General features: G+C 48.1%; 2 protein-coding genes across 2 annotated transcripts; one reads left to right on the top strand and one right to left on the bottom strand.

Moving 5' to 3' along the window:
• The first annotated feature begins 6,628 nt into the window (after nucleotides 1–6,628).
• On the top strand, nucleotides 6,629–9,931 carry LOC125524328 (transmembrane 9 superfamily member 12). The gene is made up of 2 exons (XM_048689398.2): nucleotides 6,629–6,784; nucleotides 7,506–9,931. The coding sequence occupies exon 2, from the start codon at nucleotides 7,553–7,555 to the stop codon at nucleotides 9,533–9,535; it is 1,983 nt and encodes a 660-aa protein (XP_048545355.2). The 5' UTR covers nucleotides 6,629–6,784; nucleotides 7,506–7,552; the 3' UTR covers nucleotides 9,536–9,931.
• Nucleotides 9,932–10,068: 137 nt separating this feature from the next.
• Nucleotides 10,069–12,052, bottom strand: LOC125524329 (protein RAFTIN 1A). Its single transcript, XM_048689399.2, has 3 exons — nucleotides 11,778–12,052; nucleotides 11,531–11,654; nucleotides 10,069–11,431 (listed from the first exon to the last, which is right to left on the bottom strand). The coding sequence occupies exons 1-3, from the start codon at nucleotides 11,820–11,822 to the stop codon at nucleotides 10,431–10,433; spliced, it is 1,170 nt and encodes a 389-aa protein (XP_048545356.2). The 5' UTR covers nucleotides 11,823–12,052; the 3' UTR covers nucleotides 10,069–10,430.
• Between the last annotated feature and the right edge of the window lie 6,891 nt (nucleotides 12,053–18,943).

The following is an 18,943-nucleotide window of genomic DNA, read 5'->3' as shown; positions in this document are numbered from 1 at the left end:
AAAGTTTCGTGGCATTTGGACTTCGTTTGGTACTGATATTCTGTGAAACCAAAAACAAGCAAAAAATAGCAACTAACACTGGGCACTAAGTTAATAGGCTAGTCCCAAAAAATGATATATAATTGCTTGAAAGTGTATATAAAACATCCAAGATTGATGATATAATAGCCTGGAACAATAAAAAATTATTGATATGTTGGAGACGTATCAGAGCCATCTTCATCACCAAGCACAAGGGGGCTACGATATCATCATCACTGTCATCATCATCATCATCCTTATCATTGTAACATCAGGAACCCTAGTGGATTATCTTGTGTGTTACTTGTATCATTCACTCATGTTTGCCATGTAACGCCCCGAGACCGATGTGCCAGGTGTCGTCCAGTTATTCGCTGTTGTTGCGTTGTCATTGCTTGCGTGTCATGCATTGCATATCATGTCATCATGTGCATTTTATTTGCATACATGTTTGTCTCATGCATCCGAGCATTTTTTCCGTTGTCCGTTTTGCAATCCGGCGCTTCGTTCTCCTCCGGTGGTCATTTATACCTTTCTTTCGTGTGTGGGGATTAAACATTTCCGGATTGGACCGAGACTTGCCAAGCGGCCTTGGTTTACTACCGGTAGACCGCCTGTCAAGTTTCGTATCATTTGGACTTCGTTTGATACTCCAACGGTTAACCGAGGCACCGAAAAGGCTTCGTATGTGTTGCAGCCCAACACCCTTCCAATTTGGCCCAAAACCCACCTAACTCTGCTCCATCGTCTAGAGCGTTCGATCACGATCGCGTGGCCAAAAACCGCACCTCATTTGGACTCTCCTAGCTCCCTCTACCTATAAATATGTGATCCCCTCTGAAATCCCGCAGTCCAAACCCAAAAACTCCTCTCGCGCCACCGGACGCGTCCACGCCGCGCCGGACGTGTCCACCGCCCGCCGCCACCTCACTCCCACCAATGGGGAGCCGCCACGCCAGCTTCCCCGCCACCACGACCAATCGGCACCCGCCACCTCACCCGGCCAGCTCTCTCTCTCTGCCGCGGCCCGCGCAGGCCCATCTTGCTCCGCCGCCCGGGAGACGCCGCCGCCTTCACCCGATCTTCTCCGCCGCCGCCGCCTACGCGAAGCTCCGCGCCGCCCGAAGCTCCCCGCCGCCTAGCGCTCCTCGCCGGCAACTGCCGCCGCCGCCGCCATGCTCGAGCTCCGCCGCCAAGTCCGCGCCCACCGGCCGCCGTCTCCGTCGCCGGCGCGCCACCGCGGCCCCGCCGCCTCCTCGCCGGAACTCGTCAGATCCGCCGCCCGCCGCCACCGGACATCGCCTCGCCACCCCGTCGTCCTCGCCGGATTTGATCCGCTCCGGCCACCTCCCTCAACTCCGGCGAGATTCCGGCCGGATCCGGATCGGGACCAGATCCACCGGTCCCTGATCCAAACACCTCGTCCCCGTTCCGTACCGCTCCGTCCCGCTCCACCTCGTCCCGGTTTGACTTTTTCCGGAGGTATAATTCCACTAAGTCCCAGAAATTCTGATCTATATGCTCATGTTCGTAGCCCCGTAACTTTGCATCCGTAGCTCCGATTCATGCATATAGCATATCAAAATGTTCATCTTAGAGAGTACATCATTTCATTCCATTGCATCATTTTCATTTGAGTTCATCTTGATGCCCGAAATGCTGTTAGAAGAGGGCTACTTGAGTTAATTGTCAGATCTGCTACTCCGTTTAGCACTTTTGTCATTTTTGCCATGATTATTGTGTGCATGATATGCCCGTGAATTCTACATGTGTTTTGTTAAGGGTTTTGTCATCTTTCCAGAGGTGCAACCCATGTATTTTTGTGATGTGTGTGGTGACTTGTGCAAGCTTGCAAAGTGGTGCACTTGCTAATTCTGTTTTCAGGGACTTAGTAATTCCACTAAGTCCTTGATCTGTTTATTTCATGACGCCATATGTTCATGTTGTTTCCTAGTGATCCGTGCCTCTTTTGAGGATGATCAGTAAGGATGTTTTGTTAATGTTGTAGTGCTCTATCCATCCATGTCTTTGTTTGCAATTATGGAGCACCCTAGCTTGAGTCAATCGAGCTCTACTTTTGCTACTTTGTGAATCTGGGCAGATTGTCAACTTGTTTGCAATTTTGCCGGTGATGTTGTAGTTGATCCGTGCATGCTATGCTATTGTTCTTGACATGTCTAGCTTGAATTTTGTGCCTTCTTTATGGGTGTATGCTTGTCTACTTGCACCGTAGTGAGTGCATCGAGCTCGTAAACATGCCTACTTGAGTTATATTTCAGCATGTGCCAGTTTTCACTAAGTCTGAAAACTGATTATGTTTTTGCTATGTTCACATGCTTGCAATTGTATTTTCTGGTCCTTTTTGGCTCAAGGTCACTAAGGTACTTTTGTTAAGCTCTTTGAGTAGCTCCATGCCATGCTTTACTTTGTCATGATCAGGTCCTGTAGCATGTAGTTTTGTTGCTTCGAAGAGGGCTACCTGATCTGAAATTCCAGACAAGTGTTAATTTCACTAAGTCTGAGATCTGTTTGTCATATGCATTTTTGCCATGCTTGTTTGAACCTGTTAATGGATGATTTGGCCGTAGCTCAGTGCTAGACTTTTGTTAAGCATCTTGTGTGCATCCCTTCTATGTATTTTTTTGTCATGTTTGGGTGCTGTAGCATGTTCATCTCATTGCATTTAGATGCCTACTTGCTGTAAATCGCAGACCGGTGTCATTTTTGAATCGCTTGCCATTTCCAAACTGTAACTCCGATTCCGGCGTTCTTTATATCGTTTTCAAGCGATTTCGTCTCATCTTTCCAGTGGCGCACTTGGATTTCCAAGTTGAGGCCAGGTTCTTGCATTTCCTGTCACATCTTGTGTTTTGCATCCCGCATCGCATCCCGCATAGCATATCATCATTGCATCATATCGCTTGATCCTTGCACGTGGTTGATTGTATCCTTGTTGCTTGTTTGTCTTGTTTGGGTAGAGCCGGGAGACGAGTTCACTAACGAGGATCCCGTTGAGTTTGCTTTTGAGGATCCAGTCAACTCTGACAACTTTGCAGGCAAGATGATCATACCCTCGAAATCACTACTATCTTTGCTATGCTAGTTTGCTCGCTCTTTTGCTATGCCTTTGCTACGATGCCTACCACTTCTTGCAAGCCTCCCAAATTTCCATGTCAAACCTCTAACCCATCTTGTCCTAGCAAACCGTTGATTGGCTATGTTACCGCTTTGCTCAGCCCCTCTTATAGCGTTGCTAGTTGCAGGTGAAGATTGGAGGTCGTTCCTTGTTGGAACATTTATTTACTTGTTGGGATATCATTATATTGCCATGTTATCTTAATGCATATATATACTTGGTAAAGGGTGGAAGGCTCGGCCTCTCGCCTAGTGTTTTGTTCCACTCTTGCCGCCCTAGTTTCCGTCATATCGGTGTTATGTTCCCGAATTTTACGTTCCTTACGCGGTTGGGTTATAATGGGAACCCCTTGATATTTCGTCTTGATTAAAGCTTTTTCAGCAATGCCCAACCTTGGTTTTACCATTTGCCACCTAGCCTTTTCTTTCCCTTGGGTTCTGCAGACTCAAGGGTCATCATTATTTTAACCCCCCCGGGCCAGTGCTCCTCTGAGTGTTGGTCCAAACTGTCAGCCGCCGGTGGCTACCAGGGGCAACTCTGGGCTGGCCTACCGGAAGTTTAGACAATCTGAGTGTGCCCTGAGAAAGAGATATGTGCAGTTCCTATCGGGATTTGTCGGCACATTCAGGCGGTGTTGCTGGTCTTGTTTTAACCTGTCGAAGTGTCTTGAGTTACTGAGATACCGAGTCTGATCGGAACGTCTTGGGAGGAGGTCTATTCCTTCGTTGACCGTGAGAGCTTGTCATGGGCTAAGTTGGGACTCCCCTGCAGGGTTTGAACTTTTGAAAGCCGTGCCCGCGGTTATGGGCAGATGGGAATTTGTTAATGTCCGGTTGTAGATAACTTGAACCTTATTTAATTAAAATGAATCAACTGAGTGTGTTACCGTGATGGCCTCTTCTCGGTGGAGTCCGGGAAGTGGACACGGTGTTGGAGTAATGTTTGCGCAGGTTGCTCTCTAGTTTCTCGCTCGCGCTTTGCCTCCTCTTCTCGCTCTCCTTTGCGAATAAGTTAGCCACCATACTTGCTAGTCGCTTGCTGCAGCTCCACTTATATTTACCTTGCCATACCTATAAGCTTAAATAGTCTTGATCGCGAGGGTGCGAGATTGCTGAGTCCCTGTGGCTCACAGATTACTATTACACCAGATGCAGGGCCTGATGATTCCGCTCCAGGAGATGCGTATGAGCTCAAGTGGGAGTTCGACGAAGACTCTCAACGTTACTATGTTTCCTTTCCCGTTGATCAGTAGTGGTGCCCAGTTGGGGGTGATTGGGACCGTTGTCGCATGTTGGGTTCTCTTTTATTTTGGCGCCGTAGTCGGGCCATGAGTGTTTGGTTGATGTAATGTTATTTATGTACTTGATGGACGTGACGAGTGTAAGCCAACTATGTTATCTCCCCTTTCATTATTATATTACATGGGATGTTGTGAAGATTGCCTAACTTGCGACATATGCCTTCAATGCGATTATGCCTCTAAGTCGTGCCTCGACACGTGGGAGATATAGTCGCATCGAGGGTGTTACATGCCATCACCCCCTTTGCATGATGTTTAGATTCCATCGTTGTAGCTACAAAACCTCCCTTAGAGTCACGTAAGATTGCGCCACCTTCACCTGAGTCCGCATGGTAAGAAGCATCAACATTAATTTTTATGTAGCCTGTCGCCGGCCTGGACCAGCTACCTTGTCGAGTTGATGTAAGCTTCTTTCTTGCTACCAGTTTACCATAATGCCTTTGATTTGTAAAGTCGATCGTGTCGTCGTACCAATATTTTCATCGTGGGATACGTGACGCCTTTCCCACCAAATATACCAACACACAACCATTGCGGGCTCCTTTGCCTTTTCCCCTGAGAATGGAACACCACCTAGTAGGTTCCAACATATAATCTCATCAAGTATTAAAGAACCCGATCTGTATTATGCTGCCACACTCGCCTCAAGACCAAGTTCCTTCCAAAACTCCTTTACTCTCTCACAAATGAACAACATATGTTTGAGGTCTTCGGGATCCACCTTGCTGGGCAAGTCATCGGAGTCTTAATATGCTTGTTCGCCAAGGTACAATAACATGGAATAATTTTGTGTAGAGCTCTCCAAATAAAAATATGCACCTTGGGAGGAATTCTCAAGTCCCAAAGTAACTTCCATACCACCATATGTGTAACAACACCTGCCCTAGTCCGGTACTCCGCTTTTCCATTCTGCATGGTATGTTGATCAAATAGTAAAACTCGGAGACTTACATAGTTGCCAAGCTATGAAATCCGGTTGATCTTAAGAAGAAGTGGAATTTGTAAAATCCTGTTAGCATCAATATGCCAAAAATTATCATGTATCAGCTGCACATCCCACTGGTCCATTTGAGGGTCAATAAGATCCTGCATAGTCTCAAGAAGATAATACCCATGTTGAGTCAAAACACACTTATCATGAGTAGTTGGAACCCAAACATCGGACCAAATTTTAATGTTTGCCCCACTACCTGGTCTCCAAACTGCATCCTCCTGAAAGTCTTTAATCTTGACATGATACCGCGCCATGTAAATGAGGCACCTTTTTATAGCTCAGCTTTAAAAAGGTCTTCATCCGGGTATTATTTTGCTTGAAGCACCTGAGCACATATGAGTGAGGTTCACATATAAGTATCCAACACTGCTTAGTCAACATTGCTTGATTAAAACAATTTAATCACGAAATCCCATTCCTCCCTCCTTTTTGTGGATACACATCTTCCACCAAGCTTTCCAATGCAATTTTCTTTGATTATGCAAGCCACCCCACCAGTACCTAGTAATTGCACCACAAATACTCTTGCATATATTCTTTGACAAACTGAAAATGGACATTGCATATATCGGAATAGATTATGCAACAAATTTTAACAATACTTCTTTCCCTCCCATTGATAGCATCCTCACATTCCACCCACCAATAAGAGCCCAAACTCTATTAAGCGGACGCTGAAACAGTCACCGCGGTCCACCTCCACATGTGGGGGTAATCCAAGATACCCACTGTCACTGCCTCAACCACAAATTTAAGTTCTTTTCGCGTAGGAAGTGATCAAGATTATGAAACATTCTTGGACCTGCGGCACGATGATTGTTTCTTCTTTTGTCATGAGTTTAGTGATTTTTCGTTTGAGTTTTGTCCTAGGGAAGCCAATATGACGGCACATGGTTTAGCTAGTAAGTCGGAGCTTAGCCCTCTTGTGTGGCAAGAGGATCCTCATAATTTTCTTGTGTCCGCCTTGTCAAACCATGTAAATGTTTTGCCTAATGAATAAAACCGCCATGAAGGCTTTCTCTCAAAAAAGAAGAACAATGCCAGTACAAGTTTTTTCTTTCTTGTTCGTGTTTTTTAGGGGAGTTTTTTTTGGAGGGGTAGAGTTTTTCTTCTTCGATCGAAACGGCAGCACCACCACCGGGCCAGGAAATGGAAATCCTATCCTGCAGCAGCCCAGCCCAACATCGCCAAGATTTGGATGCGCCACCCAAATATCTCGACCCCCCTTGCCCACTTTTTTCCGTGCGCCTGCCTTCCCATATTTCCCCTCCCCGGATCCACCCATCCCGTTCGCCAGCTCCGCCCTCGCTTCTTCCCGGTGCGCCACCGTCAGGTACCTTCCTCCGCAGTTCTAGAACCTTCTCGACGCTTCCATCCATTCCCACTCCTTCAATTCGCGTCCCTAGCTCTACCAGCAGCGCGGGGTTGCAGCCTTGCGCCCGGATTTCATTCCCCCGCGGCTGCTTGCTCTAGATCTCCGAGTTCCTTAGGCGCTTTTCTGTAGATCTGCGGGGTTTTTCGGCGTAGGTACGTGGTCATGGGGGCTGTAGTACCTGCTCTGCCATCGATGTGTCAACTGTGGAGTGTTTCATGGTTGCCGAACGCTTCCGATTTTAGGCGCGTAGGAAATAGGGAATTGTTCGTCTGGTTAGAGGCAAGGTCGGTTGAATTTTAGGTTTTCATAGTAACCTTTTGCAGTATTTTGCTCCCAGTGAGTGGCTGTGCCCTCTGTTTGTTGGAGAATTTTTGTCATCGCGCTTCTATACTTAGAAATCACTGTTCTAGTTTGGTTGCACTGCGTTAGTTACTTCTTAAGGTAGTCAATTATTGTTTAATCGGAGGGGAATTAACGTTTACTAGTAACTTGGATGTGATTGTTCTAGATTGTGAGGGAATGGATGGATTTTGCATGATCTTGCTCTAGGCAATGACTAGTCTTCTGCAATTATCATTACACCGTTCAGATGTTGTTGTCCAGATAAAAGATTTATACCAAAATAACTATGGATGTAATTTATGCGTGATTTTGATCAATAAAAATGTTCTTGTTACAGGGTATACCTCACATGTTCTAGGTCGTTGGTGAGAGTTTGTGCTTCAGATGGCTGGGGCACTGCACAGTTCTTGTTGTCCGGTGTTATTGTTGGCTGTGCTCTTACTGACTTTGTCTCCAGGCAATGCATTCTACTTGCCTGGCAGCTACATGCACACATACTCCCAAGGTGAGAATATATGGGCAAAGGTTAATTCACTCACGTCCATTGAGACTGAGATGCCGTTCAGCTACTACAGTCTGCCATACTGCCGTCCACCTGGTGGCATCAAGAAGAGCGCCGAGAACCTGGGTGAGCTTCTCATGGGTGACCAGATCGACAACTCACCCTACCGGTTCCGTGTGAATGTCAATGAGTCCCTCTTCCTCTGCACCACAAAAGGGCTTAATGAGAATGATGCAAAGCTTCTGAAGCAGCGGACCCGTGATCTTTATCAGGTGAACATGATGCTGGACAATCTGCCTGTCATGCGTTTTGCTGAGCAGAATGGTATCACAGTACAGTGGACTGGTTTTCCTGTTGGTTACACTCCCGCTGGTAGTGCTGATGATTATATCATCAACCATTTAAAGTTTAAGGTCTTGGTCCATGAGTACGAAGGAACAAATGTAGAAATAATCGGTACTGGAGAAGAAGGATCTGCTGTCATATCAGAGACGGACAAGAAGGGGATGTCTGGGTATCAGATTGTTGGTTTTGAGGTCGTGCCTTGCAGTGTGAAGCGTGACCCTGAGGATTTCTCTAAGCTTAACATGCATGACAACATTGAACCTGTGAGCTGCCCGGTGGAGCTTCGAATGTCCCAAGTGATCAGGCAACAGGAGAGGATCACATTTACCTATGATGTTGAGTTTGTGAAGAGTGACATCAGGTGGCCATCTAGGTGGGATGCTTATCTGAAGATGGAGGCTGGTGCCAAGGTCCACTGGTTCTCTATAATGAACTCCCTCATGGTCATCTTGTTCTTGGCAGGAATCGTCTTTATAATATTCCTGAGAACTGTCAGGAGGGATCTCACCACATATGAAGAGCTCGACAAGGAAGCGCAAGCACAGATGAATGAGGAGCTATCTGGGTGGAAGCTTGTTGTTGGAGATGTGTTCAGAGAGCCAACTTGCCCCAAGCTATTATGCATCATGATTGGTGATGGAGTTCAAATTCTGGGCATGTCAATTGTAACAATTGTTTTTTCCACACTTGGGTTCATGTCTCCAGCTTCAAGAGGAATGCTTCTTACCGGAATGATTATTCTCTATCTTTTCCTTGGTATTGTAGCTGGGTATGTCAGTGTTCGGCTATGGAGGACTATTAAGGGAACGTCTGAAGGATGGAGATCATTGTCATGGTTGACTGCTTGCTTTTTCCCTGGTGTCATGTTTACGGTCCTTACCATCTTAAACTTTGTGCTGTGGGGAAGCAAGAGCACTGGAGCTTTACCTATATCATTATTTTTCACCCTTCTGGCTCTGTGGTTCTGTATCTCTGTGCCGTTAACGCTTGTCGGTGGCTTCCTTGGTACAAGAGCAGAGCAAATTGAATTCCCTGTTCGCACCAACCAGATTCCTAGAGAGATCCCTGCACGGAAATATCCATCATGGCTTCTGGTCCTTGGAGCAGGCACGCTGCCATTTGGAACCCTGTTTATTGAGCTGTTCTTCATTCTGTCGAGCATCTGGCTTGGAAGGTTCTACTATGTGTTTGGCTTCCTGCTGATTGTCCTGCTGATGCTTGTCATTGTTTGCGCCGAGGTATCTGTTGTCCTTACATACATGAATCTCTGTGTTGAGGACTGGAGGTGGTGGTGGAAGGCTTTCTTTGCTTCGGGCTCTGTTGCGCTCTACGTGTTCCTCTACTCCATCAACTACTTGGTCTTTGATCTCAGAAGCCTGAGTGGTCCTGTCTCTGCAATGCTCTACATCGGCTACTCATTCCTCATGGCGTTCGCGATCATGCTCGCCACTGGAACCATTGGCTTCTTGACGTCAATATCCTTCGTGCACTACCTCTTCGCGTCCGTGAAGATCGATTGATGGATGGTTGCCATATCAATGGCCTTCTGTATCTGTATTGCTAAAAGTACGCGCGTGAGTTTCGCCCATGAGAAGCGCAGTTTAATGAGGTGATTTTGATCAACTGCAGATGTTTTTAGTAGATGTCGATGCAGTTTTTCCCTAGTAAATGTAGTTTCGCTGTTCAACTGCAGATGTTTCCTTAGTAGATTTTCGTCAGCTGCTACACTTATTCAGATAGATACTGCAAGTCTGCAACCCATATCTACAAAGTGTTAAGGGGTAATGACTATGATATTCTAATCTGTGAGTGGCAAGGCATGGTAGCCACCTATTTTGTAAAAGATCTTAATGTGTGAACATTATTTGCTACGTGTTTCTTGGCCTATTTTCAAAACTATTCTCCTATTGGGAAAACGCTTTCTGTTTCTTTTACAGTGTCGTTTTTCCTTCGCAACCAAAAGCCAGATGTCTTGCCATATTCCTTGGAGAAATTTCTTTCTGTTTCTTCTACAGAATGTCACTTTGTTAGCCAAATGGCAGGGTCCTGCCATATTCCTTCTGCAAGAAAAAGATCTTTATGTTTCTTCTACAGAATGTCCCTTTGTTCTTCTACAAGAATATGATTCGAACAGACATATTGGTACACTTCAGCGGTCCAGAAAGCCATTTCTTGGCATGCTAGTGGATCTGTGGCACAGTGACATGCAAAAGTACAGATTTTTCGTAGGCAGTTGAATACGAATTGCAAATGTAATGTAAATAAACACAGCTCTGCAGAAGCTGTTCTTTTATTACAAGCGCTGCTCTGGTGACCATCTGGTGGTCTGAACAACAGAAGACGTAGGTGGAAACAGATAGTAGTAGTAGTACATCGATCTTAGTTCCGGCGAGACCACAGAGCTGGCCGGGTCGCTCACGCCGGCGAGCGCTTCACGTTCTTGGCCCAGATTATGTGCCCGTACGGCATGAGGTGGCAGACCGGCGTGCCGCCGGGCTTGGTGCCGAGGAGCTTGAAGGAGACGTGCTTCGGGTTCCACAGGGACGTGTCGGTGTGGCACACGGTGGCGATGGTCACCGCGTCGCCGTCGCGCGCGCCCTCCATGTCCACCATGTACGCCCTGGACGGGCCGGTGGTGTGGCACCGGTACACGGTGTACGGGTAGGCCTCGTCGTGGCACGCCACGAAGACAGGCCCCCCCTCCACCGGCCGCACGGAGCGGACGGTGTACGTCTGCAGCGGGGCGCCGGCGCGGGGCAGCGTCGACGTCACCGGCCTGATGTCGCGGGTCCCCAGCACTCCCATGGCGCGCTCCACCAGGACCTCCAGCGAGGTCGCGCAGAACTTGGACTCCCCGGCGATGGTCGGCGACTCGCAGGCGCGCAGCGTCGCCTCCATGCTGGCCACCGTGGCGGAGTCGGACGCGACGCCGAACGTCGCGAGGACGCCAGGCAGCGCGGCCGTCGTGAACGGGACGGAGTCGGCGAGCTGGCGCGGCAGGAAACCGAGCGCGGCGGGAGTCGCCGGCGGGAAGCGGAATGGGAGCCTCTTGCCGACGCGCACCGCCTCCTCGTGAAAGAACACCGTCGTCGTCTCCGCCTTGCCGCCCCTAGCCATGGACGCCCCGCTTCCAGCGAGGCTGCTGCTCGGCGCCTTGTATTCATCGGTGGCGCCACGGAGCTTGTCGGCCCCGCTGTAGTCGTCGTAGTCGAACTCCCGCGCCCCGGAGGCGGCGCCACGGAGCTTGTCGGCCCCGCTGTAGTCGTCGTAGTCGAAGTCCCGCGCCCCGGAGGCGGCGCCGGTGCTCTTGCTCGGTTCATCATCGGGCGGCGAGCGGCTGTAATCACGGTAGTCGAAGGGGGGCCTGTCCTCGGCATCCCTCACGAAGCTGGTGGCTTCTGTGTGCAGTTCAACACCTGTGCGTGCATGCATTTTTTGTGTTTGGCGATCAATCAAACTCGAGAGAAGAAGACAGTAAACGGAGGGCGACGAGGAAAGGAACATGAAAGACAGACCTGCTGCGGGTTGTTTGAGAAGGCGGAGAACAGCGTCGGGCAATGGCGAGTGCGGCAGCACGGCGCGCCAGAACACCTCCGCCGTCGCCGGCGCCGCGTGGCCCAGCTGCCCTCCAGCCTGAACCTGTGACGAAACAGGCCGTTAGCACCAGTTTGTGATCGATCAATCTCATGCGAAATGCACTAGGTGCAGTTTGCCGAAATGAAGAAGATGCAGGCGTTGCTCAGTGGCTTCTTCGGCCATTACCGCGACCAGGGTGGCGGCGAGGAGGGCGACGAGGAAGCGCGCCATGGATGTGCGCTAGGTGAGAGGTCCAGAGGTTGTAGTACTTGGGAGTGATGATGCGATCAGACGAGGTACTTATAGGCGTCGTCGGCTCGACGGGAAGGTGTTTCATTGACGGCGACGCCAAACAGAAAAGCTCTCGACGTGAGCTGTGCGATCGCATGGTACGTGCGGCACCGGAGAATATAATCCTGGGCGTGACATCCGACGATCCGCGCGCGAATGGCGTGTTGTGTGGCGCGGCAGCGTCAGGTTCGCGTTCGTGTGCGGTGCGGTGCTCGCCATCCACGCAGCTGCAGTTAACTTTGCGGGGCTTCGGGAGGTCCGGGAAAATAATCCCATACGACCTGGTCTCAGGCTTCATCTCGTAAGACCTACTCTAGAGGATGCCACGTGTTCTTCACCAATCTTGATGCACCCTTCTTCCTCAATCCTCCTTCCCGAACTTCACGCCACCAGCGTCCAGCCCCATGAATCCTAACAGTCTCCTACGTGGCCTCGCGCCCCTCGCCGGCAGGCCCGGCACCGTAGAAAAGCTAGCCATCTAGTGCACCGACGGGCATGCCGGATTGCTTGGGCTTCATCAATTAAACATCAAATCTCGAAACAGCGGAGACAAAATACAGATCAGTCATATAAATCTTGGGGAAAAAGGGATGCATCAAGATTGGTGAAGTACACGTGGCATCCTCTAGCGAGGGTCTTACGAGATTAAGCGTGAGACCAGGTCGTATAGGATTATTTTTCGGAGGTATGTGGCGAGGAATTTGGTGTTGCGGGGTTGTAGATGATGTCCCCGTTGGTCTGAACGCAGTCCTGATTGAAGTATTGGAACAACTTAAAGTGAGCGGCAGTCCCGAGAAAGCACTCGCAAAATGTGATGAAGTTTGCAATGTGAAGAACCCCGTTTGATGGGATGGGGTGTAGCTGACAGCCGTAGAAGCGCAAGATCCCGCAAACGAAGTCGTGTAGGGGAAACCCGAGCCCCTCCCGAAATATATACTCCAGGCAGAGGATGTGCTCACCGTCGCGAGGAGTTGGCGGAGCCTCGTCCCCCGGGAGGCGGCACTCCAAATCCGCTGGCATCAGCCCTATCTCCACGAGACCCTGAAGTTCTTCGTCGGTGGCCGAGGAAGGGAACCACTTTCCTGTAGTCTTGGGGGCTTCCGGCTGTTGTTTCATACCACCCTTAGAGGCGACCCTCTTCCGCTTCAGCCCCGCCCCAGCGGCGGGCAGATCCTAGCTGGGAACCCTAGGAACCTTCTCGCTCTTGGTTCGGGCCATCTTGGTGGCAAGGAAGGGGTGGACGGGGGCTACATGAGCAAGCGCTGAAGACTTTGAGGTGGCGACACGCTTTTGGGAGTTGAGGGTAGGGAGACGAAAATGGATGAAGACGGAGGGAGAAAAAACCCTTCGTTTCCCCCTCCTTATAACCAGCTTGAAACCGAAGCGTCTGGCCTCACGACGCGACAGGTGCCATATATCCTTTGCAATTCCCCGTTTTGCGAGGTAAGGCGCGCGGATTCAGAAACCATCATCATCACATCCCTTCAGTCAGAATCGTCCTGATACAGGGTTGCAGGCCTCGGAGGCCCCGGAGACGAGTTCCCTAAGAAAGAATCACAAGGACAGAGCGCCATCGACAGTGGATCCCGCCGGAGGTCTCGAAGACCACTCCCGCGACCTCCGCCATGCTCGGGTGCTACTCACGGTGTAATACATTGGGGGTGGCTCACCGAGGGGAGCCCGACAGAAGGCCTTCTCGAGGGCCCACGAGGCCCAGCGGCGAGGGGGGGGGGGCTTGAAGAAGAAGATAGACGTCGTGCTGCCAACTTGATCTCCAAGTTGGTGCGGCAGCAAACCTAGTTTGGTTTCCTCCCTCAGTAAAACCCTAGCAAACCCTAGCCTCCTCGAGTATATAAGGAGAGGCTAGGAAACTCTCATTCCCGTAGAAACAACTCTCAATAGACATCTCATACACACCATTGTATACCCCTTGCATGAGGTATTCCTCCACCATGAATAACAAACACGAGCATGATATAGGGTATTACTCTTCGGAGGCCCGAACCTGGGTAAAACCTCCGTGTGACCTCCGCTCCGAAACTTCTAGCCACGTCAGGACTCCTATCGAGGGATCTGACAGTTTTCTACACCGTCAGGTATCCGCAAATTAATTACTAAACATGGATCATGCAATCTCAAATCCAAAATATTCAATCCAGCATAAAGAAACTTCAAAGAGCAAGACTTAATTCACCACAAATAATGGAGGGGGAAGCATCATATTGTTGGAAATATGCCCTAGGGGCAATAATAAAGTTGTTGTTATTATATTTTGTTAATCATGATAAAGGTTTATTATTCATGCTAGAATTGTATTGATTGGAAACTTAAATACATGTGTGAATACATAAGCAAATACCAAGTCCCTAGTATGCCTCTACTAGACTAGCTCGTCGATCAAAAGATGGTTAAGGTTTCCTAACCATAGACATGTGTTGTCGTTTGATAACGGGATCACATCATTAGGAGAATGATGTGATGGACAAGACCCATTCGTTAGCTTAGCATATGATTGTTCAGTTTATTCCTACCGCTTTCTTAATGCCAAATACACATTCCTTCGACCATGAGATCATGCAACTCTTGGATACCGGAGGAATACCTTGTGTGCTATCAAACATCACAATGTAAATGGGTGATCATAAAGATGCTCTACAGGTATCTCCGAAGGTGTCTGTTGAGTTGGCATGAATCAAGACTGGGATTTGTCACTCCGTATGATGAAGAGGTATCTCTGGGCCCTCTCGGTAATACAACATCACAAGAAGCTTGCAAGCAAAGTGACTAGGGAGTTAGTTACAAGATGATGTATTACATAACGAGTAAAGAGACTAACCGGTAACAAGATTGAACTAGTATGAAGATACCGACGATCGAATGTCGGGCAGGTAACATACTGACGGACAAAGGGAACTACGTATGTTGTCATAAAGGTTCGACCGATAAAGATCTTCGTAGAATATGTAGGAACCAATATGGGCATCTAGGTCCTGCTATTGGGTATTGACCGGAGAAGCATCTCGGTCATGTCTACATCATTCTCGAACCCGTACGGTCCGCACGCTTAATGTTCGTTGACGATATAGTATTATATGAGTTATGTATGTTGGTGACTGAATGTTGTTCGGAGTCCTGGATGAGATCACGGACATGACGAGGAGCTCCGGAATAGTCTGGAGGTAAAGATTGATATATTGGACAATAGTGTTTGGTCTCCGGAAAGATTCCGGAATTCACCGGAAGGGGTTTCGGATGTTTCCCGAAATATTCAGGTACGAGAACACTTTATTTGGGTCAAGAGGTAAAGCCCACGAGGCTTTAGGAAGGTGCAAATGGAGTTTTGCGGAGGCCAAGGGGCCAGACGCCAGGGATCCTGGCGTCTGGGGCCAGACGCCAATGACCCTCACGTCTGGTCCTGGAGTCCGAGAAGTACTCTTGCCTTGTAGGATAAATAGACTTTGAGGAGGCTCTTTCTCCAAGAAACAACCCCATGGCTCAACATATAAATAGAGGGGCAGGGCTAGCACCCAAGACAGATCAAGATTCACCAAGCCGTGTGCCGGCAACCCTGCCCCTTCTAGTTTATCCACCGACATTGTTTCCGTTGTGCTTACCGAAGCCCTGTGGATATTGTTCTTCACCACCACCGTCACCACGCCGTCGTGCTGCCGAAACTCATCTACTACTTTGCCTCTCTTGCTGGATCAAGAAGGCGAGGACGTCATTGAGCTGAACGTGCGCTGAACGCGGAGGTGTTGTACGTTCGGTACTTGATAGGGATGGATCATGAAGGTGTATGACTGCATCAACCGCATTGATAAACGCTTCCCATTATCGATCTTCAAGGGTATGAAGATGCTCTCCCCCTCTCGTAGCTATGCATCTCCATGGATAGATCTTGTGTGTGCATAGATTTTTTTGTTTTCCATGCAACGTTCCCCAACACATATGATCCATATTCATAAAGCTCATGATACAATCAAGATCACAAACTTTCAAAAACATGGGAGAGAGAGGTACCAAACACATACCTACCAGTACATACTCCCTCCGTTCGGTGAAAAATGTACATATAGAAATTTTATGACAAATTATGGAGTGAAATAAAAAATGCATTGGAAAGTTACAATTCACTATCTCTCTCCTCTTTAATTACCCAACCCCCAATGAGCTAAGTGCATGTAGAAATTAATCACACCATGTGTTGAATGTTGTTGGTCTTGATTACCGAGTGATGAGAGAGAAACCTTTTTTCTACTTTAAAGTACATTGGGAAGATAGAAGTACACTCTTTTATGGACAAAATTTAAAGCCAAATGTACACTATTCACCGGATGGAGGGAGTACCCTTATCCCGGAGGGGGGGAGTACCCTCATCCCGGAGGGGGGACTACTCACACATCACCATGACAATGGGGAGAGAGTTGTTGGTGATGGTGATGGTGGAGATGCCCCCCTGCGGCGTCCAGGCGCCATCAAACGTGATTCATATAGTAGATATGATCAACATAGAAATGTTTACCATTGATGACTACCCCATCTCACGTGATGATCGGACATGGGTTAGTTGATTTGGATCATGTATCACTTAGATAACTTGAGGGATGTTAATTTAATTGGGAGTTCATTAGTAATTTGATTAATTGAACTTAATTTATCATGAACTTAGGCCTGATAGTATTCGCATATCTATGTTGTAGATCAATGGCCCGTGCTACCGTTCCCTTGAATTTTAATGCGCTCCTAGAGAAAGCTAAGTTGAAAGATGATGGTCAACTACACGGAGTGGGTCCGTAACTTGAGGATTATCCTCACTGCTGCACAGAAGAATTATGTCCTTGATGAACCGCTAGGGATGTTATAAACGCCTGGCAAACGCGGACTGATGACTACTCGATAGTTTAGTGTGCCATGCTTTATGGCTTTGAACCAGGACTTCAAAGACGTTTTGAATGCCATGGAGCATATGAGATGTTCCAAGAGCTGAAGTTGATATTTCAAGCTAATGCCCAGTTTGAGAGATATGAAGTCTCCAACAAGTTCTTTAGCTGTAAGATGGAGGAGAACAATTCTGCCAGTGAACACATACTCAAAATGTCTGGGTATCATTACCACTTGACTCAGCTAGGAATTGATCTTTCAATTGAGAGTGTTATGGATAGAGTTCTTCAGTCACTGCCACCAAGCTACAAAAGCTTTGTGATGAACTATAATAGGCAAAGGATGAAGAAAATGATTCCCGAGCTCTTCGCGATGCTGAAATCGGCGGAGGTAGAAATCAAGACGGAGCATCAAGTGTTGATGGTTAACAAGACCATTAGTTTCAAGAAAAAAGGTAAGGGAAATAAAGGGACACTGGTGCGAGTCGGTGCTATACAAACGGTTTTTAACCCCTTTCCGCGACGGCATTTGGAACCGTCACCAAGTGAGTGTGGGCGATAAGGGGGTCCTTCCCACAAGACCCAGAAACCGTCGGGGATAGGGCCCCTACAGTACTCCTACTCGTTTCTGCTCGCATTGCCATCGCAGTCGGTATTCTGTGGTGCTACGTTTACGATGCGCAGCCCATCACAACCGGTTCACTATTACAGAACGTGTATGATGCGCGGCCCATCACAAATGGTTCACTGTTAAGAAGATTAATTAGCTAATCGTCGTACGAGTGTCGGACAAGATTACGAAACGTCGGACCGTTGTAACATCGTCGTACACGATAACTATCACACACGCTATTCTGTGGTGCAGCGTTTACGATGCATACTTCATCAGAAACAGTTCATGGTTGCGAATCGTGTACGATAAGGCAACTAACACAAACGTTTACGTTTAGTTTGCCAGCACCGTTTGTGATATCTGACATCGCACACGCTTCGCAAACGGCAACTATGTGCATGCTTGCACGCGTTTCCTCTCTGTGAACCGTCTCAGATTATGGTGTATATCGCAAACGTTTGTGTTTTACCAACTGTGTGTGCCGTAACAACCTGGAGAGCATAATTTCACCGTAATTTAATTGCTGTTATTTCAAATTGTACCAGATTTGAATTTGAATTTGAATGTATGCTACAGGTTTATTCAGATCCATCAGGTTCAAACAACCAATGCATTATTCGATTCATAGGTACATATGTTCAAGAATTACATAAGAACCAAATAAAGAATGATGAACCACAGTTGTATACTTGTAATATTAAAGACGGTAAAGAAAGAGGCGAAATATATTCTGGTTGCTGAACAAGGTGAAGCGGAATGCCCATATTGTGCCCTCCTCCATGCAGAAGGCACGCACGACTCTAGTCCAACCCCTTGTGATGACTGACCGCCCATCCTTCACGGTCTTCATGAAAACATCTAGATAATCATCGTGTTCTGGTAGAAATACTTTAACCTTTGCATGCCCACCAATCATGTAGATTGAGAGGTAATCTTGAGTAAACTACTTTGGCAACTGTAGGATCGAAAGTATGTCTAGAGGGGGGGTGATTAGACTACTTGACCAAATAAAAACTTAACCTTTTCCCAATTTTAGTTCTTGGAAGATTTTAGCTATTTTAGGACAAGTCAAGCAATCATCACACAATTCAAGCAAGCATGCAAAGAGTATATTGGCAGCGGAAAGTAAAGCATGCAACTTGCAAGAATGTAAAGGGAAGGGTTTGGAGAATTCAAACGCAATTGGAGACACGAATGTTTTTCCCGTGGTTCGGATAGGTGGTGCTATCCTACATCCACGTTGATGGAGACTTCAACCCACAAAGGGTAACGGTTGCGCGAGTCCACAGAGGGCTCCACCCACAAAGGGTAACGGTTGCGCGAGTCCACAAAGGGCTCCACCCACGAAGGGTCCACGAAGAAGCAACCACCCACAAAGGGTCCACGAAGAAGCAACCTTGTCTATCCCACCATGGCCATCGCCCACACAGGACTTGCCTCACTAGCGGTAGATCTTCACGAAGTAGGCGATCTCCTTGCCCTTACAAACTCCTTGGTTCAACTCCACAATCTTGTCGGAGGCTCCCAAGTGACACCTAGCCAATCTAGGAGACACCACTCTCCAAGAA

The sequence above is a fragment of the Triticum urartu genome, chromosome 7A, assembly GCF_056163025.1.
Source record: "Triticum urartu cultivar PI428250 chromosome 7A, HENAU_Tu73, whole genome shotgun sequence".
Lineage (NCBI taxonomy): Eukaryota > Viridiplantae > Streptophyta > Magnoliopsida > Poales > Poaceae > Triticum > Triticum urartu.
The sequence above is the reverse complement of the archived record's forward strand: the minus strand, read 5'-3'. Positions and strand labels throughout refer to the sequence as shown.